This window comes from Maniola hyperantus, chromosome 8, assembly GCF_902806685.2.
Source record: "Maniola hyperantus chromosome 8, iAphHyp1.2, whole genome shotgun sequence".
In the NCBI taxonomy this organism is placed as follows: Eukaryota; Metazoa; Arthropoda; class Insecta; order Lepidoptera; family Nymphalidae; genus Maniola; species Maniola hyperantus.
Window position 1 is genome coordinate 14,583,190 of NC_048543.1, and position 21,032 is coordinate 14,604,221.

At 41.0% G+C, this 21,032-nt stretch overlaps 2 protein-coding genes across 3 annotated transcripts; both read left to right on the forward strand.

The window, feature by feature from the left end:
- Positions 1-1,624: 1,624 nt before the first annotated feature.
- Positions 1,625-8,685, forward strand: LOC117984598 (neutral ceramidase-like). The gene is made up of 13 exons (XM_034971220.2): positions 1,625-1,855; positions 2,419-2,562; positions 2,965-3,141; positions 3,306-3,433; positions 3,750-3,948; positions 4,807-5,013; positions 5,238-5,357; positions 5,461-5,550; positions 5,720-6,061; positions 6,180-6,275; positions 7,022-7,189; positions 7,529-7,641; positions 8,274-8,685. Exons 1-13 carry the CDS (start codon positions 1,625-1,627, stop codon positions 8,467-8,469), a joined length of 2,211 nt encoding a protein of 736 aa, XP_034827111.1. The 3' UTR covers positions 8,470-8,685.
- Positions 8,686-9,289: 604 nt separating this feature from the next.
- On the forward strand, positions 9,290-21,032 carry LOC117984599 (triokinase/FMN cyclase-like). Of its 2 annotated transcripts, none has more exons than XM_034971221.2 (14): positions 9,290-9,550; positions 10,637-10,787; positions 12,236-12,410; positions 13,102-13,190; positions 13,742-13,831; positions 14,966-15,083; positions 15,660-15,787; positions 16,741-16,858; positions 17,727-17,962; positions 18,483-18,645; positions 19,134-19,281; positions 19,762-19,861; positions 19,941-20,068; positions 20,340-21,032. In XM_034971221.2, exons 2-14 carry the CDS (start codon positions 10,647-10,649, stop codon positions 20,452-20,454), a joined length of 1,749 nt encoding a protein of 582 aa, XP_034827112.1. In that variant the 5' UTR covers positions 9,290-9,550; positions 10,637-10,646; the 3' UTR covers positions 20,455-21,032. The 2 variants fall into 2 exon arrangements, with proteins under 2 accessions (XP_034827112.1, XP_069356226.1); XM_069500125.1 differs by lacking the exon at positions 9,290-9,550 and adding an exon at positions 9,708-9,850.

Genomic DNA, 21,032 nt, shown 5'->3' on the forward strand with positions numbered 1-21,032 from the left:
GCGACAGGCGTAAATCTCGCGATCATTGCTGTCAAACGTCCGGCTAGAGAGAGACAGCAATAGCTTCAAAGCAAAATAAGAAGAAGTGGAAGAGAGACAGCAAATGAACTGTCGGATTGCTATTGCTGTCGCGTTGCTGTCGCTACTGCAACTTTTTACGTAATCACCCCACCGATGTACCTGCACAGAAATCGTATTTATGAATGGCGCGAAAATATCTCAGCCAATAGTGGCGCGCGTCCGTCCGCTATTGCTTGTTGCCACACGCCATGTTTTGTACGCGCGAATCATGAGCGAGATAGCACGAGTCTCAGTCAGTCTAAACAGAAGAACAACATTCTTGTGTTTAGAATCTTATCGTCAAGGAATAAGGTCTGTATTTCATTGGTGTACATTCGGTTTTAGTCTGCGTTATATGTGTGTACTGTACCTACTGTATATTTCAGTTCCTACCTATAGGTATCAGAAGTGGCGTGCACAGGATTTGAAGCCAGGGTAGGCACTAGTTAAGTAGGAGCCTGTTCACTGACAGGTCGGAATGAAAAATATTTTAAAATTACATATAAAACTACAACTGGGGTAAGCAGTGCATTTATGCCTCTATGACCTGCACGCCACTGGGTATCAGGTTGAAACGCTATCACACTGGCAAAAAGAAAATAATCAAATCCTTCAAGGGACATTAATACTGATAAAAATGATAAATATGTGATTTAACTACCTACCTATACTAATTAATTTTACTGATAGATAAAATTAATTAATTATCTACTAATGCAAGAATAGGATTCAAAACATTTTATTAAAACTATCGCAGCGTGCTGAAGAAAATATAGAAAAAAGTGTAACTTTTTCTTAGGTACTACCTAGGTATTGCGATTTGCAATAGATACTTAGAATTTTTAATATGTAAAATACGTTTGAAGTAAATGTAAATAAATAGTAAGTGAATACTTTTTTGGAAACCAAGGAAGAGATTTTTCGATCTGAAGCAAAAAGGTAGGAATCTAAAAGTACCTACCTACTTATTCCTAATTTATTAGGACCCTATGGGATCGAATCCGAGACCTTATTCGAAAGGTCAACATTCTTATTTTTAATCACTAAAAGATCAATAATTATCACCTCAACGCAACGCCAGTCCAGTGTCCACTACCGAGCACGGATGAGAAGGGATTAGCCATACCACGTTAGCCAAGTACGGATTGGTAGACTTCACACAACTTTGAGAACATTAAACTAAGCTTGTGCTAGGAGTTTGTACTTATTTGTATTTACAACGGGGTGGGGTTTGAACCGGCGACCTGTCGGATTTCAGTTCGCTCCTTATTGAGCTATTGAGGTTCTCCCTTTTAAAACGTTTGTGGGAGAAGAAAATCAGAAATAAGAAATGACGTCAGGTTTCTCTCATGCTTCTTTCTTCGTCCGCGTGGACTACGCAAACTTCGAACCCCTATTTCACCCCCTTAGGGGTTGCATTTTCAAAAATCCTTTCTTAGCGGATGCCTACGTCATAATAGCTATCTGCAAGCCAAATTTTAGCCCGATCCGTCAAGTAGTTAGAGCTGTGCGTTGATAGATCAGTCAGTCACCTTTTCCTTTTATATATTTAGATTTCAGAATCATGTCCATATCACTGACGGGTAAGATCGTGATGATCGTGATATGCCTGGGGGTGATAGCGGGTATGACCACCATGATAGTATTCTACGTCGAGGAGCAGAATAGTATCATTACTACTTCTACTACATCTACTACCACGGCTCCGACGGAACCGGAGGAGCAACCTGAGACTCCTTATCAGGTCGGAGTTGGTATTGCGGATATGACTGGACCCTGTGTGGAGATTACCTTTGTAAGTATAGCCTCTTTCAAATTACACTAAAAATTAAAAATAATTTAATTTATTACCGAATCTGTATATTACTAGCTGCCTCGGCGAACTTCGTACCGCCTAACAGTCTAGTCGATTCAATTTTTTTAAATTTTTCTGTCCGTAAGAACCATCCTCGTACATCCTCGAATATTAGCGAAATCGGTCCTGCTGTTCTTTGATTTGCGATCAGCAAGACATTTAGCGATTCATTTTTATATATAAAGATCATCTCTATATATAAAAATCGTTGAATGTGTTGCTAAGCGCAAATCTCGAGAACAGCTGAACCGATTTCGCTAAGAAAGTTAAGAAACGGTTTTGAAAAATTCCTCCTAAGGTTGTGAAAGGGGGGTCGAAGGTTGTAAGAAAATCCTATGTTTTTGAAGTTAGAGACGTGAAAATCGACATTTAGGTTACCTACCAGTATATTATAGAGTGAAACAAGAGGGGTATCTAACAACAAACACCGTAACTTTACTACTCTGCCACAGGCTTTTTCCTGTTAAGAAATGTTCAATAAACAAATAGTGACTGTATTACAGATGGGCTATGCAGAGTTGGGTCAGACGGGACAAGGGATCCACATGAGGCAGTACTCCAGAGCCTTCATATTCGTCAAGGGCGATACCAGGATTGTTCTGGTGACTGCCGACGTCCAGGCTATTGGCATTGCAGTTCGACGTGAGGTGAATAATCGTCATGATCAACCCATCGCCCGGTTAACTACAGAGCACGGGTCTCCTCTCAGAGTGACAAGGGTTTTTAGTCATAGTCATAGGGGACTTTTTTTGCTGACACTAACGAGCCATACGATTTTTAAAACAAGAGTGAATAAGCATCTTCTAGCCAATTATATCCAAACTTAGGCCACATTATCACTTAAAAGAGTCAAGAGTATAAAAAAGATAATGAATGAAAAAATTAATCCTACCATACGATAAAATTCCTACTTCCCAGCATATTCGAAGAAATAGTCTAGAAGATTCGAAGTACTGATTTGAAAGTCTTTTGCCAACTTTTTTTGCAATATAGATTTGGGCTGTAGCATTTCAACTGCCAGAACTAGGTGAACGAGCTATCTTTTTCAGGTTGTAAGGAATCTTCAGGAGACATATGGTGACATGTACAGCCTCCGCAACGTGATCTTGACAGGCACACACACACACAGCGGCCCCGGAGGACATCTTGTGGACTTCCTCCTCGATGTCTCTATCCTGGGTTTCTCCAGAGAAACTTATCAAGCTTACGTTGACGGAATAACGCGGGTAAGACCCAAATCTTTAACAAGTAAGTATCTATCTACCTACTTTTACATCGTCAAATTCATCTACCATTGCAAAAAAAAAGACCTATTCCTAAAGGCATAACAACAACTCCACATCGAATACTAGACTTAGTAACTAATACCTACAATAATTCTCGTTTTCAGAGTATAATACGAGCCCACGAGAACATCATACCAGCTCGTCTCTTCTTCAGTAGCACACGTGTTCAGGATGCTCAGTACAATCGCTCCCCATTCTCATACGATCATAATCCTTCTGAAGAAAGAGAAAGGTAAAATTTAGGTACTAAACTAACGGCCAAAATTAATAAATTTACTATAGATCGCACTTACTAGTCTAAATGGCACCTAAATCTTGCTTTGAAAGAATTTTGTTCTTGTACGATCTCCTACCTGAGAGTAGCCTAGCCTCTGAGAGTTTTTTAAGAATTGTTTTCCACTCTTCTTCCATGCTTTGCTGGCACTTTTTGTGAGTTCTAGGCTGATTACTAGCTGAATATTATAGCTTAGTTAATAAGCTATAAGAAAATCAGGAGTTCTGGTCCCCGAGAGTAGAATTCTAGTCTCTGGGATTTTATTGTTTTTCAGGTACGATAGAAACGTAGAAGACGAACTGACACAAGTCCGCATAGTGAAGTCAGATGGCAGTCTTCACGGAGTAATGAGTTGGTTCTCCGTTCACACCACTAGCTTGAACATGACCAATCAGTTGATTTCCTCGGACAATCTGGGGTACGCGGCCTATCGCATGGAGAAGACCCTCAACCCTGGGAGACCAGCGGGCAAGGTTAGTAAAGTAGTAGGCCTGTAGAAGACTGCAAGGAAGGGCAAGCTTTCTTTGCTTTAGTCTTTTTTAACTAGGTAGGTACAGTACGCGGCAGAAAGTAATGTACATCGACTTTTAGAAGGAGATAGCAGATTTATAGAGCATTGTCTCTGTCGTTGAGACCGACAAAACGTCATATAGGTACGAGTGACAGAGACAACGCTCTACAAATCCGAAATGTCATTCTAAAGGCCGCGTACTTTATAAAATAAGTACCGTGTACTTGCGCTTGACTCGCACTAAATAATAGATGATGATGCAGCTTGGGGTGGAGCGTACATGCTTAGAAGGAGCCTGTTCACTATTCTTTTTACGGTATCAATATTAAACTTAACCCGTTTAAGTAATATGCTTTTGCAGTCGATGTCACTCCTCAAAAAAGGTCTTTAGTTGTTTACCTTCGATGATAAAAACCTCATCAAATGCTTTCAAATAGGTAACTTCAAATATTTTCATACAAGATGATGCTCGCGACTTCGTTCGCGTGGATTAAGGTTTTTAAAAATCCCGTGGGAACTCTTTGTTTTTTCGGGATAAAAGTATCCCCGGGATGCATGCTATCTCTGTACCAAATTTCGTCAAAATCGGTTGAATGGATGGGCTGTGAAAGGCTAGCAGACAGACAGACAGAAAGACACACTTTCGCATTTATAATATTAGTAAGGATTTCTTCTGGGTTATGGGACCATAGGTCAATATTGCACACAAAAATTGGCATCAAAAAATTGCCATAGATATTTTTTTTCAGCTGATTTCACATGCTGCAATATTGACACATTGATATTTTTATTTCAACATTAGTCATTTTGATCATTTTAGCCGGCAGTTGTAGCGGGTTTCTTCTCTTCGATCCTGGGTGACATATCGCCCAATTTGCGCGGCGCTCAGTGCGAGTTCTCTGGCAACGAGTGTGACAACCAGTTCCTGATCTGTGCTGCCTTGGAGCGGTGCTTCGCTAAGGGTCCAGGGAATGATATGTTTGAGAGCGCCAGGATCATTGGAGAGAGGGTGTATCAAGGGGCCATGGTAAGTGTTCCCAAACTTGGGCCAAGTTCTGCTTTTTCAATTATGTTCAACCAATTTGCCTGGGTTTGTAAGGTTCCCTCCTAATGACCGGATGCTTAACATTCTTCTTAAATCCATTAAGTATGCTAGATAATGATCACGTAAGCGAAAAATTGTGAAATGATTTTCACTCCGCTGATCTTAGTGCAGATGACATTGATTTTAATTTTTCTAAATTCTTCCAGGTTGCTCTTCAAAATCCAAGCGAAGAGTTGGTCGGAAAAATCGCTGTGATCCACCAGTTTGTAGATATGCCAGAACAAGCTGTGCCAAGATACGATCCTCTGCTAGAAAGCTTTAACGAGGTTTTTTTTAAATTTTGTAACACAGACTTCCATGATTAAAATCCGTGTTTTGTAATTGGATTGTTATGATTTCTTAGCTAATATTGTAATACTTTGATTTTAGAGTGCGATAGTGACCGGCTGCGTGCCAGCTATGGGATACAGTTTCGCATCTGGCACCATTGACGGAGCTAATGTTCTGAACATTACTCAGGTATGATTGTATCAATACCTTTACTTATTTTTATGAAATTTTTAGCATGCTGGCTGAGATAGTTGCGCAGTGAGTTTCGCAGTTGGAGAAAGTTTGAAAATGCCAAGAACTACTTATGGGTGTACTAGAGCGCCGAATATGATGATGAATAATAACGCTTTGTTTCCAGGGTACAATTCATGGAAACCCTCTACTGGATACCATCGCAGGGATTGTGGCTTTACCGACACCTGAGGATATCGCGTGCCACGCTCCAAAGCCCATCTTGCTTGCCACGGGCAGGGCTGACTTTCCTTTACCCTGGCATCCTCGAATAGCCTCGATATCTCTCATCTGGCTGGGTGGTTTCGCCATCTTGGGAGTTCCGGGAGAGCCCACCACGATGGCGGGGCGGCGGATGAAGCGCGTGGTGGGTGATGTGATGAAGAAACGTGGGTTTGAACCGAGGATTGCTGTGTCCGCGTTGACTAATGAGTACATACATTATGTTTCGACGTTGGAGGAGTATCAGGTATGCAAGAGTTTCTGAACAAGATCTGAGCTGGATCCTTTGTTCATGCTGATGACATCGATGTAGCTGATGGTGACTTTTGACAGATTTGAGTTTGAAAACGTAAATCACTTTTCAGATACAACGCTACGAGGCTGCATCTACGATATATGGCCCGCATACTTTGGACATCTTCTTGAACAAATTCCACGAATTCACCGTCACTGCCATTGAGGTAACATTTTTGCCAAAATATTATTATTTAGAAACCCTTACTTACATCTTCTTTCGGAAGCCAGATTGAAAGAGAAGAGAAACAGAGAAATAGTGTATAACATTAGAAATCCCTTTCATTACATGATTTTCAGGACCAGTCACGACCTTTAGAGATGAGGAAATTAACGCAAAGAGAGAGAGAGAGATGATGGGCTACTCAGTCGGTCAACAAAGTCTATAAATCACTCAGCCTTGTTGCGTCCACTGCTGGTTGCCAAGAACACGCTAGCACATAAGGTTCACCGCTTTACTCATCAATCCGCTTTCTACCACCTTCTTGAGGTATCAGCCCACGGATTGGAAATCATTCCACACTGCGCTTATCGGTACCTGGTCTCCATTCCAAACGCATCCGCCCGAGCGGCACATGTCATGTGATAGGTACCTACTGCCACTTCAGCTTGTTACGTCGGTCACTTTGGTTCTCGTACGGATTTCCTCGTTACGGATTTTGTCCTTCAGCGAGAACTCCAACATAGAGCATGCTTACTATACCAACCAAGTCCCTGACCTCACTCCATGAAGCCCTCGGCAACCTGGGCGGTCTACTTTGGCTTCTGGAGCGAGCTTGGATGGCTGGAGTGAAGACTTCAGCGAGGAGGGGCAATACACGCACAACAGACGGAACCGTAAGTGCGGAAACCAGCCCAGAGCGAAGAAGAAGAAGAAGAGACCAATCAAGTCTTACCTTATCTTTATTCCCAGGGTGCCAACGTCCCGCCAGGTCCTGAGCCAGCAGATCATCTGAACGACACGATCAGCCTCATCCTGCCAGTGGTGCTGGACACGTCAGCTTTCGGCACCAACTTCGGAGATGTGATTGAACAACCGCCTGAAGTCGTCAGCGGGGGGGACACTGTTAGAGCTGTGTTTGTAAGTTGAAATATTTTGACACATTTTTAAATGTAGGTTTATTTATAAATTGGCAAGTTATAGTAGTTAAAATAAAGGGACATTTCAAAGCCTCATCTGATGACAGAAAGTCTGGCTCATTTTTTGCGCAAAGGATCAGCCTGGCTGTCCAGAAATCCTCCAGAATCCTCCTGTCGCAGAAAAGCAGCTAGTGCCCAGTATTCTTGGCAACATTCCACGCAGGCATGATTTGTATAGGACTAGTTTTAAGTTTGACTGTAACATTTTCAAGAAAATTGATTAAAAAGTAGCACGAAAAATGTGTATGGTACAGAATAATACTACTTTATATTCTATCAGGTTGGAGCAAATCCCAGGAACGACCTTCGCCAGGAGTCAAGTTACTCTGTGGTGGAGAGACTCGAGCTCGGCACGTGGCGGACGGTCGCCACGGATGCCGACTGGGAGACCAAGTGAGTGGCATTTCCGTAAAGCAGCTAGTTCTATTAAAATAAATAAATAAAATCTTTTTATTCAAAGCAACTATGGCTCCATTTGTTAGTAGACAGACTCACTTAAAAACTAATGTTAGTAACTATAATTGGGGCAAAAAGACAGTTTAATTTTTATTTTACATTTACAAATGTGGCCTCGCCAATACTTGAACAAAGTGTTCAAGCATTGGTGAGTCCATCTTGCTCGCAAACATGTTCAGGATGCGGCTGGTACTTGAGCGCAGCCTTGTCAGCAGCGATGATGAATTTTTCCGCATTATTGCAAAGTCATCAGTCCGTTCATCTGCGAACATTCCTGACGCTGAACAGAACCCGCGGCAAGCCCAACAGCATCCTGAACCCATTATATTGTACCCCTAAAGTTTTAGCAATGCCACAGTTCATTTGCTAACTCTCTTCTTCTTCTTCTTATTTTGCTTTGTGGCTATTGCTGTCTCTCTCTAGCCGGACATTTGACAGCAATGATCGCGAGATTAACGCCTGTCGCGAGATACGGCGCCGCCCGTTCTGTTTCTGAGAGGAGGCCATGTTCTCAGTAGTGGGTCAGCGATGGGTTGAGATTATGATGCTTATTTATTCACTTGTTCCAGGTTCCACTGGGAGCGTGAGTTGGACTCGAATACCGCCAGTCGCGTGACCATAGAGTGGAACGTACCGAATGACGTCATCGCGGTACCGTACCGCATCGTGTACCACGGCGCCGCACGCAGTATACTGGGTGGCGGCCTTACTCAGTTTCAAGGAGTTTCCAGAAATTTTACGATCAACACAGACCACCACCTATAGACGCCTAATAGCCGGACACCCCCGATCGCCAAGCTTAGGCAGTTGCTTAAAATAAAAGTCGACCCACGCCCGTTCGGTACCCTCATTACGCACATTGTCTTGATTACATAACTTTTGAGTCCACCAATCACAATAAAGCATTCTGCCCTGTCTCCCTCCAACATTTTACTCGATTTGTTTAGAGTCGGGCATGCTGGATAGACTTCAATGACTGAAAGTTGTCTACAGCTATACCTAAGCCATCTATCATATGTGACTGTAATACATAATGATTATGAAAACAGTAAAATCCACAAGTGAAAATTTAAGATAAGAATTAATTTATTGCATAGGTAGTATTGAATTATTGTTAAATAAAAAACTTAAAACTGAATAATGTGTTTTTAACTCCAATAGACTGATTTATTGAAGGATTCACAAAAAGTATCTAAAAATTGAAGATTAAAAATTCATACACGCATTGATTTATTCGGTATATCTATCAGTTGTAGTTTGTACTCGTATGGTACTTGGTAGACGCACCGGATCCTCCTAGATAAGACCTAGATACCTAACTAGCAACTACATCTGGTTGGTTACACGACTAAATTATAGATCCTTTGGTACAAATATAAACATGTAAATCTAGATTTTCCTTGTTAGCTGTCTTGGCTGTAAATAACGGCAATATTGAACTCTAATGCTACAAAGACGGGAGTGATTTTCGCATGAAATAGAATTGAATAACCATTCAGTTCAGTGGTCACTTCATTCCTTCAATTGAATCATGAATGCAGTGTTCTGTGTTAGGTACCTATGTATGTTCTAATAATACATGTACATGACTTATGCCTTTTTATTTATTTATATTTTTGTACTTATTGCTTAGTTGAAGCACACTTTTACGATCTGGAGATGTAATTTTTTAACGTTCAAGAAAATTGAGCTCAAAGTCAAAGTTGAGTGAAAACTAGTTACCTAACTACTTAGGATATTATTAATTCCTATAAAATTGTTCTACGCTACGTTCATGATGTCAGGAAGTGGTAATAAAAAGGCCTACCTATGACTCCTGTCTATTGATTTTTCTATGCAATTTTTGGTAAGTTGAATTTACTAAATATTTTACGCTAATCACCTACCTACTTACACTAATCATCAGAGGTCGTAAACTTTACACTGAAGAGATATAATTAGTCTCTTACTTAATACGATAAGCGATTCTTATCTATTCATATTTCATAACTATAACGCTCACGCGGACGTTCTGTCGGTTGTTTTTATTTACTACATTGGTCCAATAAATAGCATTGAATTTAAGTTTTCAGTACTCAGTTAATTGTAACAAGTTTACGGAACAAGTTGTCAGTGTTTTTTTTTTAATTTGGAAAGGTTTCAAGCCGTAAGTATCTATTAACTCATCTTATTCATCCTAAGAAAGCAATATCTTGTAGAACCAACTTTCTTCGGTGGTGTTCCCCAAAACAACACGATAAATGGATTTTTTACTCTAAGAAAAAACCGGCTAAGTGCAAATCAGACTCGCGCACCGAGGGTTTCGCAATTACAGTCGTATTTTTTCGACATTTTGCACGATAAATCAAAAACTTTTATGCGTAAAAATAAATAAAAATCTGTTTTAGAATACACAGGTAAAGCCCTTTTATATGATACCCAACTTGGTATAGTTATCTTACTTTAAAAGTTGAAAATACTGGTTATTTGTTAATGAACACATTTAAATTTTTTTTTGTGATGTAACCACAAATTCACAATTGTCGGATTTTTCCCTTAATGTCTGCTATAAAGCCTACTTACCTGCCAAATTTTATGAGTCTGATTGTTATCTGTCTGTCTGTCTGTCGTGTCTGTCAAGAAAACCTTCTAGATCAACTGGTACTTCCTGTTGATCTAGAATCATGAAATTTGGAAATTTACGACGCGGCATTGACTTCAAGTAGTCTACTTACGCAACGTTCGTTGCCCTCTAGCGTCAGTCAGATGTTTTATTATAATATAATATATCGTAAACTTTTAGAAAATTGTAGGATTATTTAATATTATTTTTCGTGTTTTTTTGTGGTATCATATCAGTAATTATCAGTCTTCAACTATTCAGTATATCACTTGTCTTAGTTTTTGCCAGCGCGCGTTCTGGTTACACCCTGCATGGTAAACAATTTTTCAGTTAAACCAAAATGTCTGCCCGCAAGCCTATCACGAAGAAGGTCATAAACACAACAGAGAGGTGTGTAGATGACAACTTGCGCGGCGTGGTGGCGCTCTACCCCAGTCTGCATCTACATCCTAAACACCGGGTCATCACTTTACGGAGAAAGGTAATATCGACCAATCACGACGATTTATCCACCTAAATGAATCCATCTAATTTTTAGGGTTCCGTACAGTGGCGTGCAGCTCATAGAGGCATAAACGCACTGCTTACCCTCATTGTAAGAAATCAATGCTTATTTTTCATTTTAACCAGCCGTGTAATAAGTTCATACCTAAATGCATACCCTGGCTTGAACTCCTGTGCACGCCACTGGTTCCGTACCTCAAAGGAAAAACGGAAACCTTATAGGATCACTTTGTTGTCTGTCTGTCAAGAAACCTAGAGGGTACTTTCCGTTGACCTAGAATCATGAAATTCGGCAGGTAGGTCGGTCTTACAGCACACTTAAGGTAGCTCAGTTCGGTGCTTTCTCCATACAAACGTAGGAGGGAAAATACAACAATATTCGATACTGTACGCATAAAACTAAGAATTATATCGATTTATCTCGTCATTATCTAGGTTCAATGATATATAAAACATTGAAAAAAATATTGATTTAAGAGTTACGAGCCTCAAAAGATTCCTATTTCAGCACTAAATTTATGACAACTTTGGGCGTAAATAAATAAGATTAGGGATATGAAAATTCTAAAAAAAATTATCATTAGACATAGTTTATTTATTCATTAGTCGAAATAACTTTACTTTACAAACATAAATTCAGTAGTTTTTTCTCAAAAATACTTTTTCTATACCCTTTTCGCGCGCTTGATTTCGGTAAAAATCATCGTGCCTCTCATCTTTCTCATACAATGTCAAGTGAAAAGCAAATAGATTACCCACGTGCGCTGCCAATTTCGGTCGAACGTACTGCGTCACCTTAAGGGGAAAAATCCGAATACTGTGAATTTGTGGTTACAACAAAAAAAAATGTGTTCATGAACAAATGTTAGTATTTTCAACTTTTAAAGTAAGATTAATATACCAAGTGGGGTATCATATGAAAAGGCTTTGTTTGTACATTGTAAAATAAATTTTTATTCATTTTTATGCATACTTAATAGTTTTTGATTTATCCTGCAAAATGTCGAAAAAATACGACGGAACCCTCAGTGCGCGAGTCTGACTCGCACTTGGCCGGTTTTTTTATCCATGTAATTTAACTAATGTCAATATCATCATGATCATGATCAACCCTTCGCCAGCTCAATACAGAATACGGGTCTCCTCTCAGAGTGAGAAAGGTTTGGCCATAGTCTACTACGCTTGCCATGTGTGGATTAGTAGACTTCACACACCTTTAAAAACATTATGGAGAACTCTCAGGCATGCAGGTTTCCTCACGATGTTTTCCTTCACCGTTAAAGCAAGTGATATTTAATTAATTAAAACGCACATAACTCCGAAAAGTTAGAGGTGCGTGCCCGGGATCGAACCCCCGACCTCCGATTAGAAGGCGGACGTCCTAACCACTTGGCTATCACAGCACTATGTTAATGTCATGTTCAGAGTGATTCGGGAAGAGTGGCAGTCCTCAGCGGCGGAGGCTCAGGACATGAGCCGTTTGCAGCGGGCTTCGTTGGCGAAGGCATGCTGGCGGGAGCAGTGGCCGGGGGCGTGTTCGCGTCTCCACCTACCGCCAACGTGCTGTACGCGATCACACATCTGTACAAGTATAATTCAGGTTAGGTACTCCCCCTTTTTGGTTTTCAGGGGTACTATAAGGGTTCCGTTTTCCCCTCCTGCCCTCACCTCACTTTAAAATAAACGGACGTGTTTTGCAGCTCTTCCGACTTTAATTTAACAATACCGATAAATCCCTGGATTGGAGCAACGTAATGTAGAACTACGAGGTCGGCGAGTGTACCTGATCCCCGCACGAGCAGCAGGCGAACGAAAACGCCTGCAATCATAAACAGGAGCATTACTGGTATAGTACGCGACAGATCGAAATAGTAATCGGGGTGAGGAACAGAGGCGTCTTTACCTATGGTGCAGGGTGTGCGGCGCACACGGGCGCCGGGTCTAAGGGGGCGCTGAGCGCCCTCATGCGACACCTTCAAAGATGCGTCGATGCCGGCGCTCTCAAAGACCCTGCGCTCGTGTTATGGCCGACGCCGTCATCATTTAAAATTGCACCATTTGCATCCGAATTTCCGTTTGAAAAATACAACTCTTAGTATTCCATTTTGACCCTGCTCCTACTAGACTAGAAGGGTACTGGTTGCACACGGGCGCCACAGGGACTAGAGACGCCTCTGGTGAGGAAGCCCCGTTGCCGTCTCGACCTGTCGCTTACTATACATTACCTGCAGGCTGCATGCTGCAGCATGTTGTCTTGATGTGATCTGACCAGAAAATATCTTGTGTTGCAGGTGGCGTGTTAGTGCTTTGCGGAAATTACACTGGAGACAGACTGAATTTTGGAAAAGCAACTGAAAAAGCAAAAATTGCGGGAATCAAAGTACGTAAGTTTATCCTGGATAATACAAGTAATTACCAGTGATATTATGAACGCGAAAGTGCGCCTGTACGTCTGTTGCCTTTTCATGATCCAACCACTTCACCGACTTTGACAAAATTTTAAAGAGGAAAGCGGAAAATCCAAGAGTTCTCACGGAATTTTTAAGCTCTTAATCCATGTCACCTTTTTTCCGAGGGGGAAATCTTTTTAAGATGCCCGATCGGATTATGTGAGATTTCTACCCACTAAAACCCCCTCGGTGGCTCTCAACACATACTGAGACGCTCCGGGAACTCTAAAGAACGGTACCTCTCTCGCGCGACACGGATTGGACTCATCTTGGAGAAAGTAGTCCTCCGTCCTCATGCACCTGCATGTAGGCACTTCTCAGGGTCGCTGGATAGAGCCAAGCTCCAGCCACTCGCGACCTCGAAGTCCTAGCGCCAAGGACTATTGGTTAGATGGATTGGGACGTTAATCCACGTCACCTATTGGATAATCAATAGAGCTGAGATCTGAATGTACTGACCTACCTATTTATTAATTTTTAGACGGAGCTAGTTTTCGTGGGCGAAGACGTCGCCTCGAGCCACAATAAGACTGGTGGTAGAGGAATGTGTGGGGAAGTGTTTCTGTTTAAGGTTGGTAGTTTTATTTTAGTTCGTAAAACGTAAACTTATTGGAAAATCCTATTACATTGTTCCTGGCTGAGTTTGTTGTGAGCTCTTCTCAGACCTGGGCGCGGTTGGAACCTTCGTAGCTTTAGTTGTTCGCGTAATAATTATCACCCTAGATCTTACAAATCCAACAACCGACCGTCAAAAAGTGTAATTTACTTGTTAACTATTTTGAAAAATTTTTACAAAAAAAATAAAAACCGACTTCGTTACATAAACACTAAAAATTGAAAAATAATTTAATTTATTACCTATTATATTATGTATACAAGAGTTAATATAGTTCCATAATAATATTTTTTGGTGCCGGTGCCAATTAGCTTTAGCTGCGCGAATCGTCTAGACTTCATATTTTTATGGGACTCCACAATGGCACCTCATTGGCACCGACCCCAAAAAATATTATTATGGAACTATATTAACTCTTGTATACATAATATAATAGGTAATAAATTAAATTATTTTTCAATTTTTAGTGTTTATGTAACGAAGTCGGTTTTTATTTTTTTTGTAAAAATTTTTTATTTCACAATTTTTAGTGGCCCCATGGAATTATGCTATGCCTGGTTAAAAATCTACTGTTTACTAAGCTATTACACTGATCGCGAGCAATTTACTCTTATCCGTTGAGGAGTTCCAGTATCTATCTTCGAAGATGTTCATCAGATCTTCACCAAATTGAAATGGGACCAACTTTGAAGTATACCCTTTCAAACAAAAAAAGAATTTTCAAAATCGGTCCAGGCGTTTTTGAGTAATCGGGGAACATACATAAAAAATAAAAAAAAAATAAAAAAAAAAAAGATTCCGACGAATTGAGAACCTCCTCCTTTTTTGAAGTCGGTTAAAAAATTATTTGAATTTTGTTTGTTGTCTTTATTGCTGAGGTTCGTGACTCGTGAGTCATGACGGACGATTACTCGCCCTTCGCACGCGTACACTCGCTCATAGCCAAGCGACTAAACTAATACAACTACACACTCGCTTTACATTGCATGCCTCGTTTCTCGCTGATCGTCAGCGGTTGGCCTTAGAAATGAATTTTACCGAAGATTTTAGGGCGGGTCGGCTAGTCCATTGATAAATCTTTGTCCGCAGATGCTCGGCGCGATGTCAGCTGAAGGTTACGATTTGTCTTCAATGCACAATGCTCTTGTGGAGGCGACGAAGAACTTGGCGACTCTTGGAGTATGCTTCAGCGCTTGTTCCTTACCAGGTCATTTTCAAGGCCATTTTCTTATATAAGTAGATCACTTCACCCTAGTGTACCTACCACCTAATTTTTAGGGTTCCGTACCTCAAAAGGAAAAACGGAACCCTTATAGGATGCACTTTGTTGTCTGTCTGTCTGTCAAGAAACCTACAGGGTAGGTACCTAATTCCCGTTGACCTAGAATCATGAAATTTGGCAGGTAGGTAGGTAGGTCTTATAGCAGACATTAGGGGGAAAATCTGAAAACATCACACAAAAAAATTAAATTGGTGTCATGAACTAATAATTAGTATTTTCAATTATCGAAGTAAGATAATTATACCAAGTCGGATATCATATGAAAGGGATTTACTAAATACATTCTAAAACAGATTTTTATTTATTTTTAGGCAAAATAGTTTTTTGATTTATCGTGCAAAATGTCGAATTAATACGACTGTAGTACGGAACCCTCGTTGCGCGAGCCTGACTCGCACTTGCCGGTTTTTCCCAAATTAACCTCAAACTGGAACTCTCACGCAATATCTCAGACGCCGTTAAAGACTAGCATAACTAAGTCATACTTAATACCTGTTACAGGGCAGCCACCTTTATTTGAGATAGCACCAGACGAAATGGAGCTAGGAGCTGGTGTCCATGGGGAAGCAGGCATTGAGAAATTAAAGATGGGCACAGCTAAAGAAATTGTGGCGCTAATTCTGGAAAAGGTTGGTACCTACCTACCTAACTTACCTTCAGTTCTCATATAAAAAATTGACATTGGTAAACGCGGCAAAAATTTCAGTCTTACGTCTGTCTACTGTCTACAAGAATTATGTCCAGTGGGAGGCTTTGACCCTACCGGCAATGTCGTGCCGCTAAGCGACTTAGCGTTCCTGTACGATGTCGTGTAGAAACCAAAGGTGCATGGGTTTAAATAAAAACTGCCATACCCATTCCAGATTAGCCCGCTTCCATCTTAGACTGCATCAACACTTACCACCAGGTGAGATTGCAGTCAAGGGCTAACTTGTATCTGAAAAAAAAAATAGACATTTTGGTCGCAATGTGAACGTGCCCATTGACCGTTATCTGCGATCGATGACGTGCGGTTTTTTACGTCCCTTTTCATCATCATCATCATCAGCATGTGGATATCCACAGTTGGACATATGCCTCCCTAAAGAGCGCCACCATACCCGGTCCTCAGCCTTCCTCATCCAGCCACTTCCCGCCAGCCTCTATATATCGTCGGTCCATCGTGCTGGAGGGCGTCCCAGACCCACACTACGCTTGCTTAAACGCGGTCGCCATTCAAGGACTTTACGGCTCCAACGGCCATCGCCTCTACGACAGGCATGACCTGCCCACTGCCACTTCAGCTTGCTAATAGTTTGGGCTGTGTCAGACACCTTGGTTCTCCTGCGGATCTCTTCATTTCGGATCTTATCTCTCAGGGAAACTCCTAACATAGCCCTCTCCATAGCTCGCTGAGCGACTTTGAATTTTTAGTCCCTATTAGCTCGTCTCAATGAACAGGGTATGTACCTACCTACATTGTATTATTATTATTATTATTTTTAATAGACTAAGCAGCTTTCGCTTTTTTGTTTAGCGATACAGACCGGTACGTACTGATATAGGTAGGTACACGTCTTGTGAAATGCTTCTTTTTTTGCAGATCATAGCTCATCTAAAGCTGAGCGCGGGTAGCAGAGTGGGGGTCATGATAAACAACATGGGAGGCACCTCACTCATGGAAATTAATGTTATCGCAGCTGAAATCAAGGATTACTTAGGTTTGTAATATTTTTTATTCACGAGTTTCTTGGGGCAAGCAATATAAATATACATGTAACATCCAAAAATGTTGCAAATGTCCGTTATAGACTTTGAAACTATCCAACCGATCTGCCCCAAACAGGTTTCATTAGAAAGGCTATAATGCGAAGATAGATTTAGGTATTAAAAAAACAATGCATTATGCACATTCTGTTTTTAGCGTAATATCTAGCTCACGCCGCTAGTGGCAAACAGATTAAAAACAAAATGAGACAAGATTATGTTCTGCTGCACCAGAGAGTGTCGAAATCTTTAGTTTTTCATTCCGAAATGTTCGGGCATGTCATCTGATTTTAACTTATTACCGTCGCAATGATTATAAACATCGAAGAAAATAAGTACCTATAAAAACCGGCCAAGTGCAAGTCAGGCTCCCGCACGAGGGTTCCGTACTACAATCATATATTTTCGACATTTTGCACTATAATTCAAAAACTATGACGCATAAAAAGAATAAAAATCTGTTGTTAGAATGAACAGGTGAATACCTTTCATATGATACAGACCCACTGGATAGAGTGATCTTACTTCAAAATGGGAAAATACTAATTATTAGTTTATAACCACATTAAGTTTTGGTTTGTGTGATTTTAACCAAAATTCACAGTTTTCAAGATTTTTACAGGAATGTCGGCTATAAGATCTACGCTACCTGCCCAATTCAGGATGCTAACGGTCAACCGGAGGTACCCTGTAGGTTTCGTGACAGACCGACAGACAGACAGCAGACAACAAAGCGATCCTAAATAAGGATTCCGGTTTTTCCGTTTGAGATACGGAACCCTAAAAAATTGTGTTGTATATTTTGTTTTTATTTTGCCACAGATCTGAAGCAAATCAAAGCCGAAAGAATGATCTCAGGCCACCTAAAGACCTCCTTGGAAATGCAGGGCTTCCAGATTTGCCTGATGCACTTGAACAAGGAGCACGGAGATCTTTGGTTGCAACTGCTGGATGCTCCCACCGAGGCCATCGGCTGGACTGGAGGGGTGATGTCTGTGAAGGAAGGTTCTGGAACACATGGTGATGATGATACTCTACTGCAAGTGCATGGAAGAAAGGTATGAAATTGACTAAATATTTTAGACTCCAATTCTTCAACGATGGTGCAGTCAGGAGCGGAACTTGTTTTGAAGATGCCTAAAAAATTTTGGTATAAGCGATTGTAAATAACTCTAGAAAAATAAGAGTTGGAAACCTTTCCAACGTGATATGTATTAGGCAATTTAGGGTAAATTCCTCCTTCAATGTCAATGGTACAGGGAAACGCATGGAAGCCTCATTTCAGTGAGATATATAAAATCTCATACTAGTACAGGTGGTTTTCTGTTCCTCAAAACGCCTAAATCGTTAATCAAGGAAAAATAGCACATTTAAACAGAGACCAAGATGAAGTAAAGAGAAAAAAAGATTGTGTAAATAATTAGGTAAGTCAATGCATCATTATTATGATCAGAATCCCATAAAGGCGGCATTATATAAAATTCGACTTTGATCAGTTTAATAATAAAGTTAAAAGAAGAAACAAAGACAATAATAACACGTACCTTCAAGACGGTCAAGTATAAAATTTTGTTTCAGACAGCTACCGGTCCCTCACTGTCACTGAATGAGCAAGAGATCCTACGTGGCAGCTTACAAGCGGCTGCTGAAGAGTTGGTGAGCAATGAAGAACTGCTCAACAGACTGGACTCAGGGTGCGGGGATGGGGACTGTGGGATCACGTTGAAAAAATTCGGGAAAGGTAAATGTTTTAGCGTGAAACTCTTTCTAAGTTTCTGGCATTTATCTCTATTAGGGGTAACCAAAAACTAACAAAACCAAGAGAAGTTGCCAGAAATTACTAATCGCATCGGTTATCATATCCAATATTTCTTTTCACCTAAGATTGCCTAAATATAGTACGCGACAGGGCGAGATGGCAATCGGGGTATGAGGTGGGGCGTCCCCACCCCGATTGCCATGTCGACCTTTCGCGTACTACACCTATAAAATATAACTTGTACCTACATCTATTTTGAAAGGGCGTTTGTTCACTCATCCGTGAAATCACAGATTCCGTAAAAATACGAATCGAATGAGTAGGTACGTATTTGTATGACGGTCACTTCGAAGAATCACGGATACGAACCGAATACAGACGAGTGCAAAAAGGCCCGAAGTCTGTTAAAAATGTATAATAAGTTCTCAAGTTTATCAACAGCATAAAATAAGTAATTCCTTCGATTTCAGCGGTGTTATCATACCTAGAGACAGCCTCACTGCAATTCCCTTCCAGTGTTGTGTGGGAGTTATCAGAGATGGCAGAAACGGATATGGGGGGCACCTCGGGAGGGATCTACAGCTTGGGGCTCGCTGCAGCATCTCAAGCTATAGCAAGGTATGTACTTTTGAAATCCATACTAATATTACAAATGGCGCGTCTGTCTGCTAGCTTTTCACAGTCCATATGTATAACCAGTTTTGATTAATTTGAACTTTTGTCCCAAAAAATCAAAGAGTTCCCACGGGGTGTTTAAAAACCTAAGCCCACGCAGACCAAGGCGCGGGTATCGTCAATTTGGAACAGAGATAGCTTGCATCCCATATAGGCTAATGTCATCCCAAAAAACCGCAGTTTCCTTGGGATGTTTAAAAACCTAAATCCACGCGGATAACATACTAGGTACAGGTAAATCCGATATGTTTCGTCGATTGACATGCAAAATATGTTATGAGTTGTCTACGTTATCATTATTGACCCATTTGATTTTCATTGATTTTTCGAAGGCCCTAATTTTTTTATGAAGTTAGTAAAATGGAGTGAATCACTTTGTATGAAAAAGACTTACATTTTTCATGAGATTCACTTAATTTACAGATGTACGTCGAATGATAGAAGAACTTGGTTATCAGCGTGGGAGAGTGCAATGCAAGCTATCACTAAATATGGGGGAGCGGAACCGGGAGACAGAACTATGGTAGGTACTTGCTTGTCTTACATTATTTTCTTATGCACAGATTAAAAAATACTGTCCTACTTCCTGTTTCAACTTCCAGCTCGATACTTTACATTCAGCGGCGCTAGTGTTCCAAGAAAACTTGAAGGCTGATCTCAAAACTGCCCTGAAGAGGACTGTGGAAGCTGCAGAAGAAGGGTCCAAAGCCACTGCTACCATGACTGCTAGGTATTATAATATTTTCGTACGATTTTTATTAATGGATTAGCTGTTGCCCGCGACTTCGCCCGCGTCTTGCGGGTACTGTCTTTTCCCGTGGATTTTCCAATTACGCCGGACCAGTCAGTCGCGAGCAAGCTCTCGCAAACGCACACATTTATTGTACCAATACTTATACTGATACGACTTAAACACAAGCATGAGCCACTCGCCGTCGTGAAATCCAAGAACTTGTACCACATGAAGCTTAAAACAGTTTTCAAGGAGTTGATCATTTCAGGGCTGGTCGCGCGTCGTACGTAGCGAGCGGGTACGTCAACGACGAGGACGCGGGCGCGCGGGCCGTCGCTGTGTGGCTGCGCGCGATGTTAGACCATATCAATAATAAATATTAGGTTCATATTCCTGTGTACTCTCCGAAATCATCGATCAAGACAAGATCACAAGAAAAAGACAATCACTGATCACGGAAATCAGAAGATGTCTTAAACTTAATGTCACGACATTAAGGGTGAGATCTATAGAGCACACTTTGACTTAGCTTAGACATAAGACAGAGTTAAAACGAGGCAGAGCTATATATCTTTCGCATAAATCTGTCTCGTTTTAACTCAATCTTAAGTCTGAGCAAAGTCAAAGTGCGCTCTATAGATCTCAGCCTAAGTCTGGTCAGCCCAGGTGGGAGCGGGTGCATCCTGCGGACCAGCGTGTAGGACAAACTTTTAATATTTACAAGAAATTGGAGGGAAGACGCGCGCACGTGTTCTGATCGAGAGCGGGTCGGAGAGTATGGCATCGCGCCCGCTGGCAGCTGGGATACAGACTAAAAGACAATCGGCAAAAATGCCTCAATGTCTTCTAATACCTCAAAATCCCTCAAGTGTTCAAACCTATGAAAGCGTTTCGGGTACAATTTATTTCATAATATGACGGGCAAGTCAAAATATAGCGCGAACATGCTGTTTTAGAAGAT